Source organism: Camelina sativa, chromosome 2, assembly GCF_000633955.1.
Source record: "Camelina sativa cultivar DH55 chromosome 2, Cs, whole genome shotgun sequence".
In the NCBI taxonomy this organism is placed as follows: Eukaryota; Viridiplantae; Streptophyta; class Magnoliopsida; order Brassicales; family Brassicaceae; genus Camelina; species Camelina sativa.
In genome coordinates this window covers 25,126,948-25,154,211 of record NC_025686.1, presented here as the reverse complement: position 1 = coordinate 25,154,211, position 27,264 = coordinate 25,126,948, and the positions used below count along the sequence as shown (strand labels likewise).

Genomic DNA, 27,264 nt, shown 5'->3' with positions numbered 1-27,264 from the left:
AGTTTATTTCTTGGCAATTTCGCATGCATTATTTTACTCCATTTGCAAGGTTGAAGTATTGCGCATGGAGAGAGATACAGACGGAAACGTTATCGGGACAAGTGGTCCGTTTTGAGTGGATTGTATTTGTCCTGTATACTTGGAATGTTAACGTGTACTGTGATGTCATAGTCTATCAACGAAAAATATCAATCATACTAGGCCTGGGCACTAATACCCTTTACCCGTACTCGATCCGTTACTCGGCTCGTACTTGTCCCGAAAAAAAGAGTATCCGCAGTTTTAGGGTCGAGTAAAGGGTATTATAATTATATTACCCGTGAGTAAGGGACGAGTATAGGGTATTAGTTTAGTTTTCAATACCCGCCCCGTTACTCGGCCCTTTTACCCGTTTTGCTACCCGACCCGTAAATACCCGTTAATATTTTGTATTATTATTATTATTTATTATTAATTTATAGAGTTAGAGTTAAAACCTAAGTTCAACTTAGCCTAACTGAATTAATATATTATTTTTATTTTCAAAATTCGTAATTTTATAATTTTTGAAACTATATATTGCATAAATTTATGAAATTTCATTTTTCGGATTTCAAAAGATAAAATTATTATTGCAATTATTGACATTTTTTTATCGGTTACTCGTTTTTCCGGGTAATAATAAAGGGTCAGGTACTTAAAGGGTCAACTACTTTTTACCGGATATCCGTTTCTCCGGGTACCCATTATTTAAGGGTCGAGTATGAGTAAATTTTTTCTATTACCCGTTAGGGTCAGGACGAGTAAAGGGTCGGAGAAAATTCAAGGGTACCCGTCCCGTGCCCAGCACTAAATCATACAGTACTTTCGTTATTAGCCAATCTCTGCCATTTTTCATATCCCATAGTTTTTTTTTCGTATTGGGCTAGCATATTTTACTAAGGTTACACACACTGAGTCGTTTAATTATATTGAAAAAAAACATCCTTATAGGGAAACTGCAGCAACTAGAACACATATATACGAATTCTCAACCAAAAAAAAAAACAAATAATGAAGAGAAATTTAGTTTTAGTAAATTACAAGTTTGTTCATTTGACTTAGAAAAATCGGGAAGCAAGCAATTGTTTTTCTTCACTTGACGTTGCTCTTTACTCCTCTCAAATCAAACGTCTTCACCTTGTTAAATTCATTACGCCGGGGCGTCCACTCAAAACACTCGTCCGAAGTCCAATCACCAAATTTTGGCACACAAGGTCCTAATTAAACACAACATAAATTAATGAAACATCTAGGACTCAACAAACAAACATGTGAACATAATATATATATGTATATATATATATATATATAAATCTTTATAAAAACGTTGATTATTTATGGTTAGAACGAAACAAAGGTCCAGTCCAGTATGCGTACCTAGGTGATATCCTCGCATCAGTTTCTCCTCATCTGAAGTTATAAAAACATTGATAGCGGATAATATCAAAACGAGATACACACACATACATATATACTCCTGGCCCTAAATCTACTTCACATAGGTTACATTTAATAACGGCTAAATATGTTATGTTCAAGTTCAATATGTGTACCTTCTTTATATCTTTGTATTGTTTTGGCCTGATCTTGGGTTGAATCTTGCTTGCGATTGACAATAATGCTATCACGCAAGCTATTGTTATTGTTTGCAGCGATTGAATCGTGTATATGTGACTTGCCCACCACATCCTTGCTCATCCAACGTTCTACCATCACCCGCTTCTCGTACGATTTATCTTTATTTTTTCCTGTGATCGCCTTCGAAACTTCATTTGCTTTCGCAGCTTTTTTTTCTTCTTTGTTACTCTTCCTCTTCCACAGATATATGTTTCCCAGATAAGGAAGGCATCCGTTTCTCATAACTTCCTTTGTAAAGTTATCAATCAAAGATCTTTTGTTTAATTTGTTGTGTCTTCTTTAGATTTTTGTTAGAAACAAATTTGCTGAAAGGGCAACTAAATAATTAAAAAGAGATAAGATCTGAGACTCTTACTTCAATTTCAGCTCTGTGTATATATGTTTGTGACTGCTTGCCATGGAGAGAGAGAGGTAGAGAATAGAGGTCATAACAGGATATATATGCCTTAAAAAATGCATTAATGGTGACCAGTTCATTAGTGCTTTGATTCCTTCACTTCTTTATTTGGCCACCTCGTCACTGACTATGACTACTGCTAAATTAATCACCAAAAAGTTATTTTCGTGGATGTGACAAAAAAAAAAAAAATTGATTCTAGAAGCTTTAGAAAAAAAAGAAAAAAATCAATAATCAATATTACGATTTTGCGATGCTTATTTTTCTATAATTGTGACTATGATGGAAGCATATGAAAACTCGTGTTAAGTATATTATCAAATTAAACTGTATCTTTAATACGAGGGACGGGTTGACCTAATGTAAATAAAAATGAAGAAGATCAAGAAGATCGACATGGACAACAGATGCACGTCTCAATCGATATTACACCAAATATAATATCGAAGTTCGAACCCTCTTCGTTCACATTTATAACTTGTTTCCTTTCGTACGTTAATTTTTTAAACGCCTCTTTTACACCCAACGTTGAGGGGGATTAAACGAACAAACATTATGAGTTTGTAGAAAAGTTAATGCCAAAAAACTACAGCTAACCTTAAATCCAAGGTTAATTAATGATCTAGGATCCTCGCATACTACTCCAAATCAGGTCGTATCACGTTCCAAAAATCACTCAATACTAACACATGAGCTAGTCATGACTCATGACAATGGTCCTTTAGTCGTTTACCTATAAGAAATCATATTATTTCATACTCATGTTCATATATAATTAAACACATATGTTTAATTAATCTCATGCTAGCTATTTTATATATGTTCTCATATATATGCATCATGCATCCATATACATTCACTGCCACGGCACCAAAAAGGCACTCAAGCACGTAGTTTGGCGTTTCACAGTCAGTTAATCGGTACTTTCCCTTATCACATATTCTGAATTCACTCACATTCATCGAGACCCTCGAACACAAATGTTCGGCGTTTCATACTTTCATCAAGTTTTTTCTTACTTCCAATTTAATGTCCAAAAAATAACTTCAGGCTATAGCTTTAATTTCACAAAGAAACACATATATATAAACCAATTTTGTATGTTTGTGATTAAAAAATAAATTTAATTTTCATTTTATTTAACGCCGTTAGATCTTGCGTCCACCCTTATTAACGGTTTAAAGTGAAAATTTCGATTAACCGACCAGAATTAAAATCGTTCCGAACGTTTATGTCAATTAATTTAAACCGAACCGATTTACCCAAATCTTGGTTCGGTTCGGTTCTAATTTCCAGGCTTAGTCCCTTATGATGTTTTGTCTAATAAAAACCCTACCCGTCGATTGTCAAAAAAAAAAAAAACCCTACCCGTCGTTCATCACTTTTTAATCATCTTCGCCGGCGACTCTAAAAACATTTAGGTTTTGCACATGGCGGGGGCTAACGATGGGACAAGCCGTCTAAGGCCGAACCTACTGATTACGGGGACTCCAGGCACCGGCAAATCGACGACAGCTGCTGCTCTCGCCGAAGCCACGAATCTCAAGTATATTTGCATCGGAGATCTCGTCAAAGAGAAGAACTTGCACGATGGCTGGGACAATCAGTTCAAGTGTCACATCATCAACGAAGACTTGGTTAGTTTCGTACTCCAACCCCCAAACCCCTAATTCCTAATTTCCTTAATCACTCAAATTTCTCTTCGTTTTACATCTCAGCTTCTTTGTGTGGAATTGTCTTAGCTGCTTGTTTCAACTTTGTTCATAAATAAAGCTTTAATCTTTGACAAAGATGTGTATTCAATTGAATTGGCCATAGATAAAGCTTTACTCTTTTGGAATCTTAGTCCTTACATGTGTAATCTGTTATGGTTGCGTCTCAAAATTGTTCCAAAAAAGTTTTGATTTTTTTCAATCCGATATCAAAATTGGCTTGTGGAGTTGCATCATGGTTTGGGTTAATTGTGAAGGAGCTTGTGCAGTAGATCTTTCTGATAACTTCTTATTGACCATTCATTCATGGCATGAGACGAGTCCTTTCTTAGCTAATTGTATTTGAACTTGGATCAGGTGTGTGATGAGCTTGAAGATGTAATGCAAGGAGGAGGTAACATTGTGGACTACCATGGCTGTGACTTCTTTCCCGAGCGATGGTTTGATCGTGTTGTGGTGCTTCAAACTGAGAACTCTCTTTTGTATGACCGTTTAACTAAGAGGTCAGTAATTCGATTTCGTGTCTCTCTTCATTAAGAGTTGTTTTGCTTTTAGGAGGTTCTGATTGTGTTGTCAACCAAAAACAGGGGTTATTCAGGAATCAAGCTTAGTAACAACCTTGAATGCGAAATGTACCAAGTCCTGCTCGAAGAAGCAAAGGAGAGTTATCTAGCGTCAAAAGTCATCCCGCTACAAAGTAACACAATCGAAGATATCTCTCAAAATGTTGCGAGTCTGACTAATTGGATTACAGCATGGCGACCCTGATGATAATCTGATGATCAATGCATATCTGTAATGGTTACAAGTTTCAGTTTTTTAGTAGTTTCATTATATGGATTCTGAGTCTCGGATCTTGCTTGCAATTTATATATACTGATTGTCTCTGAAGCACAATTCAGCTTATGTGTGCTCTCTTTTTTAATATTTAATGAAGACAAAGTTTTCATCTTTACAAATGTGAGAGCCTGTGTTTTGTTCTAATTAAACATGCTTTAAGATACTTAACCTGGATCATATTATTCCTTAAGAATCAGTAGGATAAATTTATTGTCCCGTTAAACATCAATGCGTGTTTCAATTTAATCACATCCGGAGCTCTAAAGTCAAAGAAGAAGCAGGGGAACAAGGAAGGCTAAGAAAAAGGAAAAAAGTCTCCGTCTTCTCTTTACTTGACGAGGTTAATTTCTCTTTTTTTCATTGTTTCTAAGAATTTTGATTATAAGGATAAGCATCTGATCATATATTGTCAGCAACTGGGTCGTAAAATTGACAAAGTTTGTATCTTTTGACTTTCAAAGGTGTGTCTATAACCTGTTCGACAAAATGTCTCAATGAGAATAATTGCCATAGATCTTGAGTTTTTGATCTGTTCCCCCTTCTTTGCAGGTGAAAACAATGCTGACGAAAACGTTTCTCCCTACGTATCTTCTTGTTTCGAGGTGTTGTTTCTCATCAGTTACTTCAAAGACACTACTTAAAGTGGGGGATGTTTTAAGAGAAACAAGAGTATTCTCAAGTGAAGATGTTAAGGCCTATGCTGAGGTGAGCCATGACTGGAACCCGCTTCATTTCGATCCAGAATCTGCACGTAAAGCTGGATTTGATAATCGCCTTGTCCACGGGATGCTTGTTTCTTCCATGTTTCCTCGTATCATCTCTGCCCATTTCGTAAGTTCTCTACTTTTTAGTTTGCAGTCATATTTTACCTTGGACCTGTCCTAAATACTTGATTTTACAGAGTTACAGAAACATGAACTAACACTTTTGTTGCAGCCTGGAGCAGTATATGTATCTCAAAGTCTGCATTTTCGGTCACCGGTTTACGTAGGTGATGAAATTCTCGGACTGGTTCAAGCCACAGCTTTAAGAGCAACCAAGAATAAGTACATGTAAGCTATTTTAAACCCACTGGAATACAAAGAAAAAACATATTTATTTCTTTTCCTTTGTCATAACTTGACTCTCATTTCGTTTTGTTAGTGTCAAATTCTCAACAAAATGCTTCAAGAATCATAACGAAACTGTTGTTCTCGATGGTGAAGCTACTGCAGTTTTACCAACCCTTGAAATGTTGCAGCCAAGTCCTTTCGAATCTTATACTCCCTCTGTTTAGTGTTTCATAATATAAGATTTAAAGTTTTTGTTTTGTTTCATAATATAAGATGTTTTCAATTTTCTAGACAAATTTTTAATTAATTTCATATTTTTTAAATATTTATTTTATGTAATTTTGTTTATGATTGGTTAAACTTTTTAAAAGTAAACATTCCTTATTAATTATGCATGTTTTTAGCTAAAATATCTTATAGTTTAAAAAGCAAGGAGTATAATATAGAAGAGTTCATTCTAAAATTTTATTTCAGAACTTGACACATGTCACCTAAAGAGTTATTATATGTAAAAAAAAAAAAACTTGAATCAAAGTAATATATTATAACATGTTCAATTTTTCTTCTTCTTTTAAATCATAATTTCCAATAATAATTTTGTGTTTTATTTCTTCACTTTAATAAAAATAATTCACATAATATGATTATTAATTTATTTTGTAATCTCATTCTAATTATAATAAACTAAAGTATATTTTAATATAGAGTTTATTCTAAAACTTTCTTCTAGAACTTGACACATATCAGGCTGTCACCTAAAGAGTTAACATCTGTAAAAGAACAACTTGAATCAAAATAATATATTATAAGATGTTCAATTTTTCTTCTACTTTTTAACCATATTTTTCTGTTTTATTTCTTCACTTTAATAAAAATATGATTATTAATTTGTTTTGTAATTTCACTCTAATTATAATAAACTAAAATATATTTAATATATAAAATTTATAAATATTTATAGAGAAATAGTTGAATATATATTTTGTTTTAAGAGAGAACATAATGTATATTTAAAATTACAATTTGATTAACTTGAAGTTCCTGTCATTATATTTCTAGTAATTTCAAAATTTTAGATTCAAACCAAAAAAATCAGTTCTTTATTCACAATAAATTTAATTTATGAATTTTTCACATATTTTATTAACTTACATATTCTATCAAATATTTTGTAACTCTCATATTTATGATCAAATCCATATTTTAAGGTACTAAATTTTAATTAGTTACAATTATTTATTTGTGTTTATGTTATTTTTTCACCTCCATAGTATTTATAGCATTCTAATGAATGATAAATGACAATTAAAAATAGAATAAATAATAAAATATATTAATATTTAATTATTGCATTTTTGTAATTTTTATATACTTTATGTAAGAGTTTACCATGTGTGTAGCATATGCTATTATGTTTTAAGAAGTTCAACATGTGTGTATGATAGCTATATATATGTAAGATATGATATATATATATATATATGGGATATTTTTGTTTTAAAATATGATGCAATATTTAACTTTTCTATCATCTAAATTGTTCTTAATTTTTTTGGGATATTAGTACTATATATATATATTATTTCTATATTATGAATATCAAGATGTATACTTTTATTTTTAATTCTACTTGTCATCTTTAAGATATGTTGCGTATTTTCTATTTTGCTTTTATTTTTTTATTAATTTTAAGATAAATAATTCACATGAGATTATTACATAACTATTTTTCAAATTCTATTCACTTATTAATATTATTCTAATCATATATGTTTTATCAGTATAAAGTTAATTAATATATATATAATATGTTTATTGCCAAAAAAAATATATATAATAAATTTATATTAGTTTTATTAAAACCAAATTATTGTGAATTGTAAATATATATAAGTTAGGTTTTGGTCTCATTTATAATGGTATAATTGAATCATTTTCTATATGATTTTTATATATGACTTCATCAATCATCTTAGAAAAGCGTTTTTGGTTTTTGATTAATCATCTCAAAAAATATTTAATTTCATAATGAATCTAAATAATATAATAAGTAATATGTAAGTTTTATTGCATTTGTTGGACAGTAGAAAAACTATTTAAGGAACTAAGAAAGCTATAAAACCATAATTGAGGGAAATTTATTTATAATTTTTGTACAACTTTTGAAAGATACTTATTTTAAAAAATATTTATGTAACAATAAACTATTAAATAATCAATTTATTCAGTAAGTTACTAAACTCCTTTAAAAATATATACTTATATTTTTTATATTAAATTATTAATTTCAAACTAACGCGACGCGTGAAATATTATCTAGTAGCATATAATAGTAAGTTTCTTTTGAGTTGTACTATCAGTTTAAAACTTAATATACTTTTTTTTTTGCGTTTCAATAAAATTTGATTTTAATATCCTAACGGTCATAATTGTTACTCATTTATCATATGGCTCATGGATAAGTGTTGCACCTCCTCAGACTTTAGTGTTGGATCTCTCCATGGACATGAGGATTTATCCGGAGTTATATAAAAAAAACATCCCAACGGAAATTCTCTAACAACACTTTCTAATTTTCATAATCTTTTTAACTTTGAAAGATTTAGACTTTGGCAATGAATGTTTTGCGGTTTTTAATTGGTTTATAGTTTTTGGTTTTTAGATTTTGGCTTTTGATTTTTAATTTTTTTAGTTTTTGATTTTTGGTGTAGATTTTAGTTTTAAAAAATCTAAAATGGTAAATTGTTTAGTTTTTGTTTATATATATATATATTTATTTCAAAAACGTTTTTAACTTATTATATTTTAACTTATTGTTTTGGGTTTTTTTTTTTTCTTAAATGTAACGTATATTTGTTTTAGAAATCCACAAAATTTGGTTTTTGGATAAGGCCATGAATGGCTGCCTGTTTTTTATTGGTTTTTAGATTTTGGTTTTTAGTTTTTGGATTTTGGATTTTGAGTTTTTGATTTTTGGTGTAGATTTTAGTATTTGTAAAATCTGGTAACTTTATTAGTTTTTAGTTTTTATGTATAATAATTATTTTTAAAATAGTAAAATAAATATTATAAAATAAAAAAATACAATAATGTAGAAAAAAGTATGAAACGTAGATCTTTTATAGTAAAAAAGTATATAAGAAAAATTAGTTTAATAATAACAAATATGCAAGTCTTTAGGAAATATCCTTAGAATAGGTTTTAATTTGTTCATTGCACAAAAAAAGGAGGTTTCGTTTGTTTTGGAATTTAATAAGTAATTAAAATAAATAAATATATATTAGGAAAAAGAAAAAGAAAAATCACACTGAAAACCCAAAAAATGTGGTTTCTAGATTTTGTGAAGGAATTGCTAAAATCCTCTAAAAACTGGTTTTCCTAAATTTTAGGAAATCTATTTTTTCATAATCGTGAATGGCTCCAAAAATAGATTTTTCAGAATCTAAAGCCAAAAACCACTCTAAAATCAGGTGCCATTCAAAGCCTAAATCTAGTTTTCTATTATTTAGGAAACCTACTTTCCTAGAATCTTGAATGGCTAATTAACTAGTTTTTACAAAATCAAAAACTAAAAACTGGTTCAAAATCTACAGCCATTGAAGCCATTTTTTTCTCAGAGTAAACAAAAACGAGAGAGAAAAAATGGAGAAAAGAGGTTTCAGTTTTAGATCAATCCTCATTAACTCTCTCTGGATCACTCTCACTGGAATCCTCTTGTTCAGTCTCTCCACCACCAAAAACCACAACTTTGGTTACATCAAATTCTTTTCCATAACCGGAACATTACTCATAACCTTACCTTGGACAATCCAGCTTTTGGTCACTTTTGTTGTAATATTACTGCATAAGACCAAAGGTTACAATCTTATGTGGATTGTTCAGTCACCAAAATCCAAAGAAAAGAGTCATCACACTAATGTCGCCACCACTGCTACTGCTACTACTTCTTCTTGTTCATCGCCTCTTAACTCTCTCCAGGTTCTGAAGAAAGGTGATGTGGATGAGTACGAGATTAGGATTGTGATTGGTGCTGATGGTCTTAGAAGTCCAAAGGATGGATCTTCTGCAACGCCTTTGGAAATGCTCAAGGAGATTGAACAAGGAAGAAATAACACTAAGCTTCTCACTAATGGATCACCTGTTGCTGCTTAAACTATGACTCTGTTTCTATGTTCTGTTTTTTTTGTTTGTTTGTTTGTTTTTGTTTTTTCCCGTTTCTGCTGGACTGAAACAAATGAAGCTTATTGCTACAAACCTTCTGAATTTTATTAATCACAGATTCACATTAAAACACATTGAGAACGTAACTAAACCAATATACAAAGATCCATTTACATTGTCTGAAACCATAGTATATTGAAGAACCAAGAAAGTTCTTAGACTCTCACCTTCCATCTCCGTATGTGATTGTATGAGTAACAAACATGGAGTTATGAGGAGAAGGAGGAGAGCTTGAGGGTGCTAATGAGCTCCTTGAATTGAAGACTGAATCCAGCAAAACCGGAGTAGAAACTCCAATTCCTGGAGAATCTGGTGAGAAATTTGGCAATGGAAGATTCTGGTTTATAAGTTGTATCACTTGTTCCATGGTTGGTCTGGATTCTGCAAAAACGTTTGTGCAAAGCAATCCAAGTTTGAGAACCATCTCTGTTTCTTCTTCCGAGTATTCACCTCCCAATCTTGTATCTATAGCTTCAACTATAGAATCCCTTCTCCAGCAGTCACAAACCCATTTTGTCAAATGCCGTGTCTCAGCTGGAATCTTGGGATCTAATGGTCTCCTTCCACAAGTTACTTCAAGCATGAAAGCACCAAATGCATAAACATCAGTTCTTGTAGAAGTTCCCATCGTTGTTAGCTCAGGTGCCATGTATCCCATTGTTCCTACAGCTGCTGTTGCCGGTAAGCTATCTCCGTAGTCTTCAAACCTCGCCATTCCAAAGTCTCCTAGCCTTCCGTTGAACTCAGAATCTAACATGATATTAGAAGCTTTTATATCTCGGTGTAACACAACTTGGTTAGCTCCTGTATGTAGGTAACTTAGAGCAGAAGCTATATCTTTCAAGATGACTAGCCTTTGCGGCCATGAAAGAGCCGGATTTTTTCCGTGAAACAGGTACTGATCAAGACTGCCATTAGACATATACTCAGAGACCAGAAGAAGCTCTCCTTTCCTCCTGCAATACCCGAGAAGTGGAACCAAGTTCCGGTGCTTTAAACTTCCCATAGTCACTACTTCAGCAACAAACTGTTTCATGCCTTGCTTTGCATCGTGGCACACTCTCTTTACCGCTATATCTCCAACGTGAGGCAGAGTTCCTCTGTAGACTTCTCCAAAACCACCTTTTCCTAAACGACCGTCTTGATCAAACCCTTTTGTTGCTTTGTATAGAGCTCTATAAGAAAACCGGTGTGGACCGTATTCTTTTTCCCATTCTTCTCTGACTTCTGCATACTTCTTTCTCCTGTATAAGTAAATTCCTCCAAGAACAACCAACATTATGAGTACTAGTAACAAGAGTAGAGTAATAAGCAGCGGAGATGTTTGCTCCTTCTTAGCTCTTGGATAAGGAATCTGAGGAAGTTTTGAGAAGTCAAGTCTCTGCAACAAGGTTCTGCTTCTGCTGAAACTCCATCCTAAGATATATTGGTAACTGACTAATGATCCTGTTGCTGCAGAGAAGCCGAAAAACATCCTTTGGTCTGGGAAGATTTCAGTAAGGTTGATGGATCTTGACAAAAGAGGACGGTTTGGTTTCTGGATTGTAAGAGGAGCCACTGTGACATTGAGTAAACTTCCTTCATAATCCACCCAGACTTGTATTGGGTCTCCACTTAAGAGCTTGATGCTTTCCTTCTTCCCTTTAGTGTCTGAAAAGTAAGAGGCTGAAGCAGACTCTACAGAGTTCAGGCTGTTGACGTCTATACCGACATGATTCTTGTCGATATCATCAAACTCTGCGCTCTCAACTGTATCAAGCTCGATAGCTAGAAGCTGAGAAGAAGGAGATCCGTTTGTTGAGATGTTGAAAAGTCCCAAGTACTGAGTTGGATCTGCTTGTGTGAAATCTATGGAAGAAGATACAACAAAGGCAATACCATGGCCACCATCAGCTCCTGGTTTAGGCACCAACGCGCACACAAAATGAGTCGAGAAAGAGATTTTCTTAGATGAATCAAACTTGTATGGTTTCTTGAAGAAAGCATGACCCATTTGCTGTGTGGAGGCATTTGTCAGCTGAAGCAATCCACCTGGGAAGAGGACTTTTGCAGCTCCATCTAGATGAAGATCAGCTTGAGCTTGGCCAAAACCATTGTAGACGAAACCGGCTTCTTGTTGCTGACTATACAAACAAATCAGGTGATTAAAGAAGATCAGTAAGATCAGATACAATTTTTCAGCAGCCATTGCTGATGGAACAGATAGAAGTCTGGTTTCTTGGGTTCAGATCATAACTTTTCAAACCCAAGTTTTCTACATTCCAAAGTCAATTCTCTTCAGAAAATATATTCATATAGGCATCATCTCCTGAGTTGAATTTACAAAATGGAAATGATTTTAAATGTAACCGTGACAGTAACCTTCAAACCTGTTATTTTGTGCTGTTGTTCATTAAATAATATATGGTCTCTTGTCTGGTTCTAACAAATGGCTAAATCAAATGGCATAATACACACATGGCTTGGAGAATGAAGCCAAATTTATCAACATGCTAAAGTGCATGTCTAATTTTTTAAATACAATCCAACGTAGTTGGCATATAATAGCCTCAAAATACTATTGTTTTTGGATAGTTGACAGAGTAAGAAAACTATATTATCTTCCTTGTATTTTTAAAACCATGTGTATTACTCACATTTAAGTTTCTTTATATAGGGATTTCTTCTTATATGATAATGGTGTAACTAATATTGACCAAAACAGTTGAATTTTATATACAACTATCCACATGTTTAATTAAATAAGTTCCATCATCAAAGCATTTTGAAGTCAATGATGGACGAAAAGAAGAGATGGCTCATGAAATGAATATGGTATCAGACTAAACCATATAACTAAGAGGTTGGAAGCAATTAGACCGTTAAACATACGTTCAAAATCTACAGCAAAACATTTGTGAATGACTACAGTAACAGGGAGATGTTAGTTACTTTTATTGGTTGGGAGAATATAGCATTTCCAACAGAAAAAAATCATTGATTGGGACAAAGTGAGACAGATAAAACAATCTTGAGAGCTAATAATATATCTGCTTTCTGATATGTACACATTGAGGTATACACCTCTGATAACCGAGAGTGAGAGTTTAGTTTCCAGTGTGTTTCCCTATGGCTGAACTGTATTCAGGTGAGTTATTGGCAGATGAAGCAGCTGACCAGTTCCTTGAAGCTACAAGAGAGCCTGCATCAATCAGAACAGAAGAATGATTGCTAATCCCCACGGTATATGGTGAGAACTCTGGCAATGGTATGTTCTTGTTTAAATATAGGACAACTTGCTCCATTGTAGGTCTGGATTCTGGCACGGTATTCGAGCAGAGCAAACCAAGTTTCATAACCATCTCGACTTCCTCGGATGAGAACTTTTCATGCAATAACCGGGGGTCGATAGCATCAAGCAAAGACTCCCTTTTCCAGCACTCACAAACCCATTCCATCAGAATTCGTTTCTCAAGTTGCAACTGTGGTTCCACAGGTCTCCTCCCACATGTTACTTCAACCATGAAAACACCAAAGGCATACACATCAGTTCTAGTGGAAGCTCCCATATGAAGTATCTCTGGAGCCATGTACCCGATAGTCCCAACAGCGCATGTTGAGTCCGAGATGCCTCCATGGTCATGAAAGCTGGCCATACCAAAATCACCTAACCTTCCGTTGAACTCAGCATCCAACATAATGTTTGAAGCTTTGATATCTCGGTGCAGAACAACTTGGTCAGCACCTGTATGTAAGTAACAGAGAGCAGATGCAATACCCTTAATAATCACAAGTCTTTGTGGCCAAGAAAGTACTGGTTTCTGGTCATCGAACAAATGCTCGTCGAGACTACCATTGGTCATGTAATCAGAGACAAGAAGAAACTCATGCTTTCTCCTGCAGTATCCAAGAAGTGGAACAAGATTCCTGTGTTTGAGACATCTCATGCTCACTACTTCTGCCACAAATTGCTTCACACCTTGATCACCATTATGTGACATTCTCTTCACAGCTATTTCTCTGCTTAAAAGGAGATTTCCTCTGTAGACTTCTCCAAAACCTCCTTTACCAAGAAATCCATCCTTGTTAAACCCTTTTGTTGCCTCGTACAAGGATTTGTAAGAGAATCGATGTGCACCAAATTCCTTTTCCCATGCTTCGGTTACTTCTGCATACTTGCACCTCTTGAAAAAATACATTCCAATAAGAGTAGACAAGCCCATGATAGCAATAAAACCAAGCAGGACAATAAACAGTGGAGGTATGTTCTTATGTTCAGCTCTAGGATGAGGAACTTCAGGGAGTCTTGAGATGTCAAGTCGCTGCAGTGATCCTCTTCTTGTGCTAAAACTCCAAGAAAGAATATACTGATAACTGGTAGCTGTCCCTGTTGCTGCAGAGAACCCAACGAAAAGTCTTCTGTTTGGGAAAATTTCTGAAAGATTGATGTGATGTGACAAAAGTGGTCGACTTGGCTTCTGGACTTCACAAGGAGCCATCGTTACATTGAGCATATTGTCTTCATAATCAACCCAAACCTGTATTGGTTTTCCACTCAAGAGGTTTATGCTTTCGTTCTTCTGCTTTATGTCGGAATAGTAAGATGCTGAAGCTATTCCAACCGACAGAGGACTGTTCACATCAATCCCCACATGGTTGTGGTCTATATCTTCAAAATCTGGATTCCAAATAGTGTCAAGCTCAACAGCAAGGACATGAGAAGAAGGAGATCCATTTTTTGATACGTTGAAAATCCCTAAGTATCTAGTTGACTCTGCATGCGAGAAATCCATAGAAGGAGATACTAAAAAGGCCATGCCATGACCACCTTCAAATCCTGGCTGAGGCACCAGAGCGCAAACGAAGTGTGTTGAGAAGGAACTGAGACCAATTGATTCCTTGTAGAAAACATGAGCCATTTGATGATCTAAAGCATTTGTAAGCTGCAGTAATCCATTGGGAAGTACTCTCGCAGATCCATCAAGATAAAGATTTTCTTGGCCACTAAAAGTTTCATAGACAAACCTTGTCTCTTGCTGACTTGACACTTTAATCAAACAAAAAGAAGAGATCATCAGCAGGATCTGAAACAATCCATAAGTCATTGCTGATGATGAATCAGAGAGTCTGGATCTGAAACTGTACAACATATTCATAACCTCACAAGCTGAACAAAAAGAAACAAAGAAGGATGCTTATGTGTTAGTAATCCAAAAGTTTAAAGTATTGTTAGTTTATCCAAGGGAACAATAGCACCAGATGCAGTCTGCCGTTTTTTTTTCCTTTACAAGCTGGACTCTACTAATGTTATTGTATTAGATAAATTAACAATAAAGCTTCATTTGAAACCATATTTTAACATAATTTAACCAAGTTGAACAAAAAACAAAAGTTCAACTCAGTGCTGCATGTGGTTTTGTGGTGTACTTACAAACGGTGATAACGGGTCAAACAAAAATTAAACGCTAGCTTATGCCTTGGACTAGATGCTCACTAACTTTCATTAGATTTTACTCCTACTTCTTCGACTTGAAGTTATCTTAGGCTTTGACCCAAAAAAAAAAACATTTAAGATCTGTACCAAAAAGACCATACTTTAAATATTCCGTTGGCCCTTCCCGATGCAGAGAAAAAAAGCCATGTTTTATTTCCAACAAAAGTATGAGCCAGACTAAAAGGTTGAAGGCTAATAAAGCTTTAGCAAAGTTAAGACAGCTATGAATGGTCTCTAGATAACGAATATAGTTTAAAGGTTTGTTTCTCACCACATTAATAAACCTAAATCTTCATGTTAAAACACAATCATCTTGGAAACAGATCAAAATCATCTAGGAGAAAACCCATCAATGTAAAATGAGACTATTGTTCAAAGAAGTGCACCTTGTGTAGTTTGAACATTTCCTGGATAACAAGTCACAACGTTTCCTTGATTCTGCTGCCTTCACCAGTTACTTCAGGCCGATAAATCTCTAGCGGCACTGAACATAGACTTAAGAGGGTCAGTGATATGACCAATTTATTTCAGTAGTGCAAATCATACGAATAGAGAGGAACAAATTTAGGCGGTGGTTTTGGAGAAATGACCTGACTTTTTGGTAGACCTTCATCGTCACAAAACTTCTCAAGCGGGACAAAACAGAGAGCACGCGCTTGAGGGAGAGGTTTCTATGCTTCGGAACTACTGAATCGCATTTTAATCACTTTAATCAGTTAAGATCCATTTGGTTTTTATAAATTAGTTTTGTTTATTTGTTGTATACTTGTTTTGGATCCAGTCAGTTTGGTTCATCTGTATTGACACAGTTCCAGTCATATATAGTAGCATATTGAGGACTAGTACTACATGAAGATTTGATAACAGAGAGAGGACTACAGGTTATAATATGAGAACTGTATAATCATTAATCAAATAAGTATCTCCAAGGAACAAACTGAATTTGTTGGGACAAGTGATACAGACAAAACAATATTGAGAGCTAATGAGATCTGCTTGTTGATATGTACATCAGGAATTACCTCTCACTGCCGATGCTGGACTGATTGGACTCATGATCTTCTGCAGGCAATGTTACCGTTTTGACAGCGGGTGAGATATTCTTAGGCTTCTCTGGTTCTGCAGCTATGTGGAGAGAGTTCGTAGTGTCTAATGTCTGTCCCCATGGCTGATCGTTTGACTGACAAGCATAAGGTGAGTGGTTTGTTGAGGAAGAAGACACTGAGGGGACTGACCAATTCCATGACGCGGAAGAGACCACAAGCGAGGATGCATCAACAAGAACCGGAGCAAATGTGCCAATCCCCAGAGTATATGGTGAGAAGTCTGGCAAAGGTAGATTTTTGTTGAGGTAAAGAACCACTTGTTCCATTGTAGGTCTGGATTCTGGCACTATATTTGAACAGAGCAGACCAAGTTTCATAACCATCTCGACTTCCTCGGCTATGAACTCACCTCCCAATCTCGAGTCGGTAGCATCAAGCAAAGAATCCTTTTTCCAGCACTCACAAACCCATTTGATCATATGTCGTTTCTCAACTTCCAACTGCGGTTCCACGGGTCTCCTCCCACAGGTTACTTCAAGCATGAAAACACCAAATGCATAAACATCAGTTCCAGTGGAAGCTCCCATTGTGATTAGCTCTGGTGCCATGTACCCTACAGTGCCCACGGCTGCTGTTGTAGCTGCATTGCCTCCATGCTCATGAAACCTGGCCATGCCAAAATCCCCTAACCTTCCATTGAACTCCGTGTCTAACATAATGTTGGAAGCTTTGACATCTCGGTGCAGAACAACTTGGTCAGCACCTGTATGCAAGTACCAGAGAGCAGAAGCGATACCCTTAACAACCACGAATCTTTTTGACCAAGAAAGAACCGGTTTCTGATCATCAAACAAATGCTCGTCAAGACTACCGTTTGGCATATACTCTGAGACAAGAAGAAGTTCTCGTTTTCTTCTGCAATACCCAAACAGTGGTACAAGATTCCTGTGTTTCAGACATCTCATACTCACGACCTCAGCTACAAATTGCTTCACACCTTCATCACCATTATGGGAAACTCTCTTCACTGCTATTTCTCTGCCTTTTGGGAGATTTCCTCTATAAACTTCTCCAAAACCTCCTTTTCCGAGAAATTCATCTTTGCTGAACCCCTTTGTTGCTTTGAACAAGGACCTGTAAGAGAACCGATGTGCATCAAACTCTTTTTCCCATGTTTCAGATACCTCTGAATACTTCCTTCTCCTGCGGAAATAAAGTCCTGCAAGAACAGCCAACACCAAGATAGCCAGACAAACGGGCAGGATTATAACCAGTGTAGATAGTTTCTTATGCGGATGAGGAACTTTAGGAAGTTTTGAGATATCAAGTCCCTGCAGTGATCCTCTTCTTGTGCTAAAACTCCACCAAAGAATATACTGATCACTGATAGCTGTCCCTGTTGATGCAGAGAACCCAACAAACAGTCTTGATCTATTCGGAAAAAACTTTGAAAGGTTGATGGGGTGTGACAAAAGAGGCCGACTTGGCTTCTGGACTTTAAGAGGAGCAATTGAAACATTGAGCATAGTGCCTTCATAATCCACCCATACCTGTATAGGCTTTCCACTTAAAAGGTCTACCCTTTCGTTACTCCCTTTCATGTCGGAATAGTAAGATGCCGAAGCTATTGCTACAGATATAGGACTGTTGACATCAATCCCCACATGATTGTGGTCGATATCTTTGAAATCTGGATTCCAAATAGTGTCAAGCTCAACCGCAAGAACGTGATAAGAGGAAGATCCACTTGTTGAAGCGTTGAAAATCCCCAAGTATCTAGTTGACTCTGCGTGAGTGAAATCCATAGAAGGAGATAACACAAAGGCAATACCATGGCCACCTTCAACAGGTGGCTTAGGCACCAGAGCACACACAAAGTGTGTTGAGAAAGAGAGTGGTCCGGATGAGCTGAACTCAAGTGGTTTCTTGTGGAAAGAATGACCCATCTGATGCTGCGAAGCGTTCGTCAACCGCAGTATTCCACTGGGAAGTACTGTAGCAGATTTATCAATATAAAGATTTTCTTGGCCGAGGAAGCTTTCATAGACAAACCTTGTCTCTTGTTGAGTTGATAGTGAAATTAGATGAAGAGAAGAGATTATCAAGATCTGAAGCAACCAACGAGCCATCCCAGATGATGAAGCAGAGAGTTTGGATCTGATGTGCATCTCATAACCTCGCAGCAAGCTGAAGAAAACAAACAAAATGAAACAAACAAAAGTATGTGAGTTTCTTCTGTTTTAGTGATCCAAAGCCTATCAAAAACTTTCTAATATTGTTTCTTTAATCAAGGGAATCACCTTGGCTTTACAAACTGTACTCCACTAACACGATATTTATTATAAAGTTTAAATTAAAAAAGCTTCACGTGATTTTCAAAATATGCTTCAGACAATATTTTAACTTATATGATCTCAACTTCAACCTAAATAGACAACGCAGCTGCTCCATAGGATGTACCCAGAAACAATAAAAAATACGTGTAAGAAACATTTATGAATTGTCTAGTTGTAGATCGCGAACCAACTTGCATTGGATTCTTCTTCTAAATTCCATTTAAAACTGTCTTCTAAGGAAGTAAACAAAAGTATATAATAATAGAAAAATACATATTTTAAACATGCCCCTTTATCTTTCATACGCAAATTGTAATGATATCATATCAACACAATTATGAGCCACAGACCAAAGGGAAGAAGCCTAGGAAAGCTTGTCCTATACATAACAACTATGAATTTTCTTTAAATGATGAATATGATGACAATGGATAGAAACTATAGCTAGGTCCTACCTTGCTAACCTAATCCCTTTAGGACTTCCTAATTCAGCTCTACAAGTGCAGGAGAATACATCCCACATTAACAAAAGTTTCAATCACTGAAGCTAAGATTAAAAGAAAAGAAAATAGATTGAAAGCTACTCAGAATCCGCAAATGACAGAGGGAACTGCTTAGAGCATCTTCTTTTACTGTTAGTTCTATGTCACAGTAGTAACCACACCAAGAGCAGCGTAATATTAGATTGAAACTGACTAGTTCTCTTAGAGAACCTAAAATCCGCAGAGTGGCGATACTTATAAACTTAAATTACTAGCTACACCTACATAAGCAAGCAGTTCTTTTTGGTGGCAGCAGTCAGCAGAAAATGGTATCTTGGTGAAAAGCCATTAGTGTAAAGTGGAAATCAGATAAGAGATCAGTGGTCAAGTACCTCCAGTCCACCTTGTATAGCTTTGAACATTTTCTGGATAACTGCTAGCTAACGAACAAAGAAGATTCCAAGAATCAGCACCACTTCTTCCATGAAGTCTCTCACATTTGGCAGACCATTTGTGCAAAGCAATCTTAGTTTTCAGAGCCATCTCGACTTCCTCAGCTGAAGAACATTCAAACAGGTTTCTTCCCAAGGTTAGTTCAATCACAAAGGCACCAAAAGTAATACATGTCGGTTGCTCAACAAGATACCATTTTTACAAGCTCTTAGTCTTAGGTGAGCCAACAACAATCCATTAATAAATATTATGTCAAATACGTCAGTATAAAGGTATGATTGGCCAAAGTTATAAACCTAGCCTTATTTGACCTGAATCTGACTGAAACATAGAGCTAAGAAATGCTCAAAAACCAGTAAATTCCGGGAATAATGTTTAACCATCAAAATGTCAAAGTAGATAAAAGTAAAACTAACCTTGTCCAAAGTCCCCTAATCGAGGCTTCCTTCTTGTCATGGTTTGAAAATTCCGCAAAAACTCAGGTAATCGTAGAGAAAAGTTCGAAAAGACTAAAGCTTTACTTAGACACTGAAGTTAAAATATTGACAACTTCTCAGAGAAGCTAAAGTTAAATAAAGGGTCTTTACTACCTTTTCTTGATTTTGTCATGGTTCTAAGAGATCCGCTCAATTCAATAGACCAAAAAAATAACGAAGCAGCAGTGCTACAAGCCCGAAACGAGTACGTATCTAGGCCAGACGAAGAAGACAGGTGATGTGAGAGATAACAAAAGCGACATTGGACGAAGAAGAGACGTTTTGGGATGAAGCAGTGATTTGAGAAAACTGAAATTTGAGAAAGAGAGAGCTCCGTCTTGTAAATTAGAGAATTAGTAGGGGTATATTCATAATTAAATATTACATTTCTACAGCAACCATTGTCAGTTTTTCACTATTTTGACTGCAAACTTTTAAAATAGTACCCAAAATAAAAAATTTAAAAAAAGAGAATTAATTGTTGACAGTGGGATTTGAACCCACGCCCTTTCGGACCAGAACCTTAATCTGGCGCCTTAGACCAACTCGGCCATATCAACTTTTGTAAACAACGAACACCTTCAATCTTGAAAACACTTCTTCATCATCGTCCAACTCCGTATTGGATCGAGTGAGTAATAAACTCTGTAGTTGGAGAAGAGTTTCCTCCTACCAAAACCGGAGTAAGCATCCCTATTCCCGGTGAATCCGGTGAGAACTCCGGCAAAGAAACTTGTCCGTCAAGGTACTGCACAACTTCTCTCATGTCAGGTCTAGATTCCGGTACAAGATTCATACACATCAACCCTAACTTCAGTACCATCTCGATTTGAGACCTAAAGTCTCCTCCACTCAATTTAGGATCTCGAGCATCAATTAAAGCTTTGTTTCTCCAGCAATCACAAACCCATTTCACCAGAATCTGTTTCTCAATCGTCACATTAGGTTCTACAGGTCTTCTCCCACAAGCTACTTCGAGTATCAATGCACCAAAAGCGTATACATCTGTTTTAGTTGAAGCTCCCATTGTTGTTAGCTCTGGTGCCATGTAACCTACAGTTCCCACAGCTCCTGTTGTGATTGGATTAGCTCCATGGTCATGAAACCTAGCCATACCAAAATCTCCTAGCTTTCCAGTGAAGTCTCTGTCTAACATTACATTAGATGCTTTGATATCTCTGTGTAGCACAACTTGTGTAGCTTCTGTGTGCAAGTACTGTAGAGCTGAAGCTATGCCTCTTAGAATCCTAAGCCTTTTGAACCAAGGAAGTGATGGTTCTCTGTTATGAAACAAGAACTGGTCAAGACTTCCGTTAGGCATGTACTTGGATACGAGAAGAAACTGGCCTTTTCTCCTGCAGTACCCTAAAAGTGGAACTAAGTTCCTGTGATCCAAACAACCCATGCTTGCTATTTCAGCTACGAACTGCTTCATCCCACGTTCTCCATCATGGGAGAATCTTTTCACGGCTATGTCTCCATCACCAGGCAGAGTTCCTTTGTAGACTTCTCCGAACCCTCCTTTACCGAGGAAACCATCTTTGTGGAACCCTTTTGTTGCTTTGTACATTGATCTGTAAGAGTATCTGTGTGGACCATACTCTTTCTCCCATTCCTCTCTTACTTCTGCGTACTTGTTTCTCCTGTATAGATAAGCTCCTACTAGAAGTGCCAAGAGTATGATTACAAGTAGAATCAACAAAAGAATCAGCACTAGAGGAGGTTTCTTCTTAGGATGAGGAACTTTGGGAAGTTTTGAGATGTCTAGCTTTTGTAATAACGCCTTGCTTCTGCTGAAACTCCAACCGAGTATGTAATGGTTATTTGCCAACTGTCCTGTTGCTGCAGAGAATCCGACAAACATTCTATCCTGTATAACTTCTGAAAGATTCATGGATCTTGATAAAAGACTCTGACTTGGCTTCTGAATCCCAAGTGGCGCCAGTGAAACGTTTAGTACAGTTCCATCAAAGTCCACCCAGACCTGGATGGAATCTCCACTCAGTAGGTTTATGCTTTTGTTCAGACCTTTGTCTGAAACGTAAGATGCTGGAGAAGATTCCACAGAGGTCAAGCTGTTAACATCGATGCCAACATGATTGTTATTGATGTCATCGAACTCTGCACTTTGAACAGTATCAAGCTCAACAGCAAAGATATGAGATGAGGGAGATCTGTTGGTTGTGGTGTTGAAAAGACCCAAATACTGAGTTGCATCTGCGTTTGAAAGATCCATGGAAGGAGATAGAAAGAAAGCGATCCCGTTTCCTCCAGTAACTCCTGGTTTACGCACCATTGCACACACGAAATGCGTTGAGAAAGAGAGAGGTTCAGATGAATTGAACACCAAGGGCTGCCTGAAGAAAGCATGACCCATTTTCTGCTCTGAAGTGTCAGTCAGCCGCAAAATTCCACCGGGAAGGATTTGAGCAACCCCATCAACATAAAGATCTCCTTGGCGAAAACCGTTGAAGATAAAGCCAGTTTCTTGTTGACTTGACAGGTGAATCAGAAGAAGAAAGGAGATCACCATCCAGATCAGATCCAATCCTGGATCCATTTTCAATGCAGCAAAGTGTTTGCTGTTCTGAGAAAAATCTTGTCTCTGAGTCAATGCTATGGCAAATAACAATCCTCTCCATCTGCAAAGCAAGGTCAGATTATTACTCAACAACAAGAACAAGCTGCATTTTACAAACCCAAAAGAATTGGTAAGAGTTGACTTCAAGAATATGATGCTGTCACAAGTTGGTCTTCTTTGTTAAAAGAATACACAAATTCCACATAACAGAAATTTCCTTGTAATTTAACAGTTTTTAAAAGCAAGCTTCTCACTAATTGTCATACCAAGTCCTACTTGTCTTAAACAATATATAGAATGTTGAACTGTCACCATCTCTTGAGTATTTCAACTCTTAAGAAGCCGAGAACCTACTCAAGTAGTCAAGTGGGCTGAAACATGCATCTCCTAGGATGTCTGATTTGCGAAAAGAAAAATTGCAGATACCTGAGATCTAGCATGAACAAGGTTAGCTGAAGACCAAACTGTTCCGTCTTTGGTGTCTGTCAGATTTCCAAAATAAATCCAACCCTTAAAAGAAATAATTTCATAACCAGATTATATCAGCTTTTTCATCACAGTACACTAGATCACTGGTTGACTCAAACGGGGAGTTTAAAACAACATGCTTTACAAATGTTTAGTAAAGTAATTGCAAGAAGTTACACTATATATCAGTCTTTATTAATCACTCTACAAGCCAAGCTTGATGGAGGATGTCAAGAATGAACATGGTGTGTGTGTATATATACATCTGTAAAACAAAATCGGGTGGAACTGGTTGAAAATAATCAGTCAATATCAAGAGGCCAAGAAGAAACAAGCTGTTAGAAACTTTCATCGTCCACTCCCGTACAGAACTGAGTGAGTAATAAACATAGAGTTGTTGGAGGAGGATGACGAAAATGATAGTGAAGGGATCACGAGCGGCGCTGGCGAAAGTGCCATTGGAGTGAGAACTCCAATCCCTGGAGAATTGGGCCAAAACTCGGGCAAAGCTAGGTTTCCGTTTAAGTATTGCACCACTTGTTCCATGGCTGGTCTTGAATCTGGAGCAAGGTTTGCACATAGCAAACCGAGTTTCAGAACCTTCTCGACTTCCTGGGATGAGAATTCTGTCAACCTTGGATCTCTAGCATCAATCAAAGAAGACCTTTTCCAGCATTCACCAACCCATTTGATCAGAAAACGCTTTGCAGCAGGCAATCCAGGCTCCACAGGTCTCCTCCCACATGTTACTTCAAGCAAGAAAACACCAAACGCATACACATCAGTTCCAGTGGAAGCTCCCATTGTTGTAAGCTCAGGTGCCATGTAACCAACAGTTCCCACTGCAGCTGTTGTGCTTGGATCAGCCCCTCTGTCATATAACCTGGACATGCCAAAATCTCCCAACCTTCCATTGAACTCTGCGTCCAACATAACATTTGCAGCTTTGATATCTCTGTGTATAACAACTTGATCAGCTTCTGTATGCAAGTAGCTAAGAGCTGATGCGATGTCTTTGAGGATCATAAGTCTTCTCCACCAGGGGAGAGACGATCTATCATGATCAAACAAGTAATGGTCAAGACTACCATTTGGCATGTACTCAGACACCAATAATAACTCATGTTTTCTCCTGCAATACCCAAGAAGTGGAACCAAGCTCCGGTGTTTTAAACTCCTCATGCTCACGATCTCAGCAACAAATTGCTTCATACCGTGCTCACCATCATGTGATACTCGCTTCACAGCTACTTCTCTCAGTTCTCTGCTCCGAGATAGAGTTCCTTTGTAGACTTCACCAAAACCTCCCCTCCCAAGAAATTCATTCCTATTGAACCCTTTTGTCGCTTTGTATAGAGATTTGTAGGAATACCTGAGTGGACCATACTCCTTTTCCCATTCCTCTCTTACTTCAGAGTACAAGTTTCTCCTATACAAATAAGCTGCAACAAGAATCCCCAAAACTATGAAAGCTATTAAACCAAGCAGAACAATGAGCACAGGAGATGGAGAGTTCTTTTTAGTGTTAGTGTGAGGAATCTTGGGAAGTTTTGAGAAGTCAATGTTCGGGAGAGACGCCATGCTTTTGCTGAAACTCCACCCGAGTACGTACTGGTAACTCATGCTTGACCCGGTTGAACCAGAAAACCCGACAAACATTCTTCTACTTTGCAAAATATCAGTAAGATTGATTGTTGTGTTTGACAAAAGAGGTTGGCTTGGTTTCTTGTTTTTAAGAGGAGCCAACGAAACGTTCAGTGTTGTTCCTTGATAGTCCACCCAAACCTGGATAGGATCACCACTCAAGAGTTTGATGTCTATCTTCTTCCCTTCGTTGTCTGAAAAATAAGAAGCGTTGTCAGATGCCACAGACACGGCGCTGTTCACATCAATCCCAACAGGATTATCGCTGATGTCTTTCACATCTGAAGCTATAGAAGTATCAAGCTCTACAGCCAAGACACGTGTGGAAGTAGATCCACTTCTGTTGAAAATCCCGAAGTATCGAGTTGCCTCTGCGCCTTTAAAACCAGTGGAATCAGACAGAAAAAAAGTTATGCCATGGCCACTCGGATCACCTGCAGGGAGCAGTGCACACACAAAATGTGTCGAGAACGAGACTGATTCAGATGTTTTGAACTCAATCGGCTTCTTGAAGAAAACATGAGCTATTTGAGAACCCGTTGCATTTGTCAGTTGCAGGATACCACCACCACGGGGAATGATTCTTGCACTACCGTCAAGGTGAAGATGATCATCAGCTGCTTGACCAAAGTTGTTGTAAACAAACGTCGTCTCTTGTTGAAATGATGGACAAACACAAAATATCACCCAGATGATTCCCAGAAGCAATCCTCGAATCATTGGAAATGACACTAACAGAGAGAGTTATCGTTTCTCTTTTGCTTTTGTTTACTTCCTCTGCTCCAATTACTTAACAATTATCTCTTTTCTCTTTGGTTTGTACACCCATTGAATACAACTTCAGAGTCAAATATTACGACTGCTTTTGGTATTTGGAATCTTTTATGGTACATAACCTTTTCCTTAGTAAGACTTTCGAACACCTGTCAAAGTCGAAGACAGCAAAAATATATTCCATTAGACACAAAAGAAAAGCGGTAAAAAAGATTAGTCTTTAGTACAATTATTTAAAGGGGAAAATGTCAAAAGGCTCACTGATCATTGAAAAGAAGAGGGCGACGGTGCAAAAACATATCTATTGATAAAAACAAGTAATCCAGTTGGCAGAAGCACTGGATCATTGGACATGACTTCAAAGTTTTATTTTTTTTGTCAAATCATTAAATTAACGGATAAGAATTCTATCGTGTTTCACGGTATAAAATAAAATATGGGGCTCAAAATACTCATTGACATTAAAGATAATATAGGATACTATAAGGTAGATAACTTTTTTAATACAGTATGATCAGTATGTATATTACATTATGTCAAAGGTCAACTTTATTGAATACTGACAATTTCAATCTTACCTTTAACAAACTCAAAGAGTCTCATATCCACACGCTTTACGGGAAGTTTCCACCTATCTTTCCTAAGATTTCATGGCTATTCCAAATATTCCTGCAGGCAGACAAATGATGATATTATTGGATCCTCATATCAAATCATAACATTCCTAGGTTCAATGGCCGTGCATTTGTAAATAAGATGCACCAATAGAATTTTGTTATAAAATTTTCTTGTAATCTAACATGTTTCAAGAGTAAGTAGTCCATCATTTTCATTCCAAGTCATATAAAAAAATTGAAGGGTCATAGCCTTACCTTTTCATTGGATGAGAAAAAACACATCGCCTACTTGCACCGCTTGCTTTGTATTCGAGAGTTTGCACATTGACAAATTAGTCTCTTTCTGTCTTGTTCTGCAGCGCCTAGCTAACAACAACCAAATTCACAATAAAACAACTCCTATGAATATCAGTTATCATCATATCCAAACAGTTCAATCTTCTCCATTGTTGAGTCATTTAAATGACCATAATCNATTTTTTTTTTTTTTTTTTTTGTCAAATTAAAAATTTAAGGAACAATATCATAACAGTCACAGAACAATATATACGATTTTGACTTAAAACATGTATAAATGTGACGAACCTTCCTTCAGGCTATTTCGTAGAAAGCTCAAGCAACAAGTCAAAGCACGTTTAATCTCCACCTCAGCTTCTTGACTACGAGACGTTTGCATTGCTGCTGTAAATCTAAATAGATGGGGACTTCCAACAGTGAATTTATCTGAGCTAATTGTAGAAAAAGCGGGATTGTTGAATCAAACGTCACAGGGAGCGAAAAAAAGATGGCGACTGATATCTCCGGCTGGGAGATTCCGAGACGGTGGTGACAACTGAGAAGAAGAAAAAAAGTTTTGATTTCGCCGGGTAATTGGGTGGGTGGGCGATGTAAACTGAGTTTTATCCGGGCCGATCTCGGCCCATTCGTAATGGGCTACTAGATACAGTGATAATTGTACATATTTGTAATTAAGTAATGTCTAAATACACTAACCACGTCGTTGAGCTAGGCATAAAATCCCGAGAACCAATCC

The 27,264-nt window shown here is 36.5% G+C and overlaps 9 protein-coding genes and 2 non-coding genes across 14 annotated transcripts; 3 read left to right on the top strand and 8 right to left on the bottom strand.

Annotated features, from left to right (window-relative positions):
* On the bottom strand, positions 943–2,101 carry LOC104737741. 2 transcript variants are annotated; one of them, XM_010458005.2, is made up of 4 exons: positions 2,015–2,101; positions 1,575–1,887; positions 1,399–1,431; positions 943–1,238 (listed from the first exon to the last, which is right to left on the bottom strand). In XM_010458005.2, the coding sequence occupies exons 2-4, from the start codon at positions 1,879–1,881 to the stop codon at positions 1,114–1,116; spliced, it is 465 nt and encodes a 154-aa protein (XP_010456307.1). In that variant the 5' UTR covers positions 1,882–1,887; positions 2,015–2,101; the 3' UTR covers positions 943–1,113. The 2 variants fall into 2 exon arrangements, with proteins under 2 accessions (XP_010456307.1, XP_019087923.1); XM_019232378.1 differs by having other exon boundaries at positions 1,575–1,883; positions 2,015–2,054.
* Positions 3,401–4,719, top strand: LOC104737732 (adenylate kinase isoenzyme 6 homolog). Its single transcript, XM_010457987.2, has 3 exons — positions 3,401–3,693; positions 4,126–4,271; positions 4,356–4,719. Exons 1-3 carry the CDS (start codon positions 3,487–3,489, stop codon positions 4,534–4,536), a joined length of 534 nt encoding a protein of 177 aa, XP_010456289.1. The 5' UTR covers positions 3,401–3,486; the 3' UTR covers positions 4,537–4,719.
* LOC104737724 ((R)-specific enoyl-CoA hydratase-like) lies at positions 4,812–5,942 on the top strand. Its single transcript, XM_010457974.1, has 4 exons — positions 4,812–4,948; positions 5,158–5,439; positions 5,545–5,660; positions 5,752–5,942. Exons 2-4 carry the CDS (start codon positions 5,167–5,169, stop codon positions 5,882–5,884), a joined length of 522 nt encoding a protein of 173 aa, XP_010456276.1. The 5' UTR covers positions 4,812–4,948; positions 5,158–5,166; the 3' UTR covers positions 5,885–5,942.
* LOC104737717 lies at positions 9,242–9,904 on the top strand. The gene has a single exon (XM_010457963.2). It carries the CDS (start codon positions 9,303–9,305, stop codon positions 9,810–9,812), a length of 510 nt encoding a protein of 169 aa, XP_010456265.1. The 5' UTR covers positions 9,242–9,302; the 3' UTR covers positions 9,813–9,904.
* On the bottom strand, positions 9,905–12,179 carry LOC104737706 (putative L-type lectin-domain containing receptor kinase I.11). The gene has a single exon (XM_010457951.2). The coding sequence runs from the start codon at positions 12,067–12,069 to the stop codon at positions 10,045–10,047; it is 2,025 nt and encodes a 674-aa protein (XP_010456253.1). The 5' UTR covers positions 12,070–12,179; the 3' UTR covers positions 9,905–10,044.
* On the bottom strand, positions 12,778–15,023 carry LOC104756673 (putative L-type lectin-domain containing receptor kinase I.10). The gene has a single exon (XM_010479299.2). It carries the CDS (start codon positions 15,014–15,016, stop codon positions 12,968–12,970), a length of 2,049 nt encoding a protein of 682 aa, XP_010477601.2. The 5' UTR covers positions 15,017–15,023; the 3' UTR covers positions 12,778–12,967.
* On the bottom strand, positions 15,945–18,885 carry LOC104737658 (L-type lectin-domain containing receptor kinase I.9-like). 3 transcript variants are annotated; one of them, XM_019237557.1, is made up of 3 exons: positions 18,701–18,885; positions 16,377–18,587; positions 15,945–16,041 (listed from the first exon to the last, which is right to left on the bottom strand). In XM_019237557.1, the coding sequence occupies exons 2-3, from the start codon at positions 18,566–18,568 to the stop codon at positions 16,026–16,028; spliced, it is 2,208 nt and encodes a 735-aa protein (XP_019093102.1). In that variant the 5' UTR covers positions 18,569–18,587; positions 18,701–18,885; the 3' UTR covers positions 15,945–16,025. The 3 variants fall into 3 exon arrangements, with proteins under 3 accessions (XP_019093102.1, XP_019093100.1, XP_019093107.1); XM_019237555.1 differs by lacking the exon at positions 18,701–18,885 and having other exon boundaries at positions 16,377–18,691; XM_019237562.1 differs by lacking the exon at positions 18,701–18,885 and having other exon boundaries at positions 15,952–16,038; positions 16,377–18,691.
* LOC104737683 (L-type lectin-domain containing receptor kinase I.8-like) lies at positions 20,589–23,388 on the bottom strand. The gene is made up of 2 exons (XM_010457922.2): positions 23,155–23,388; positions 20,589–22,789 (listed from the first exon to the last, which is right to left on the bottom strand). Exons 1-2 carry the CDS (start codon positions 23,166–23,168, stop codon positions 20,752–20,754), a joined length of 2,052 nt encoding a protein of 683 aa, XP_010456224.1. The 5' UTR covers positions 23,169–23,388; the 3' UTR covers positions 20,589–20,751.
* TRNAL-AAG lies at positions 20,627–20,707 on the bottom strand. The gene has a single exon. It is a non-coding gene; the product is annotated as a tRNA-Leu (tRNA).
* LOC109124880 (L-type lectin-domain containing receptor kinase I.7) lies at positions 23,489–25,644 on the bottom strand. Its single transcript, XM_019237567.1, has one exon. It carries the CDS (start codon positions 25,558–25,560, stop codon positions 23,545–23,547), a length of 2,016 nt encoding a protein of 671 aa, XP_019093112.1. The 5' UTR covers positions 25,561–25,644; the 3' UTR covers positions 23,489–23,544.
* Positions 25,650–27,051, bottom strand: LOC104737692. The gene is made up of 4 exons (XR_002035720.1): positions 26,817–27,051; positions 26,487–26,597; positions 26,193–26,283; positions 25,650–25,763 (listed from the first exon to the last, which is right to left on the bottom strand). It is a non-coding gene; the product is annotated as an uncharacterized LOC104737692 (transcript).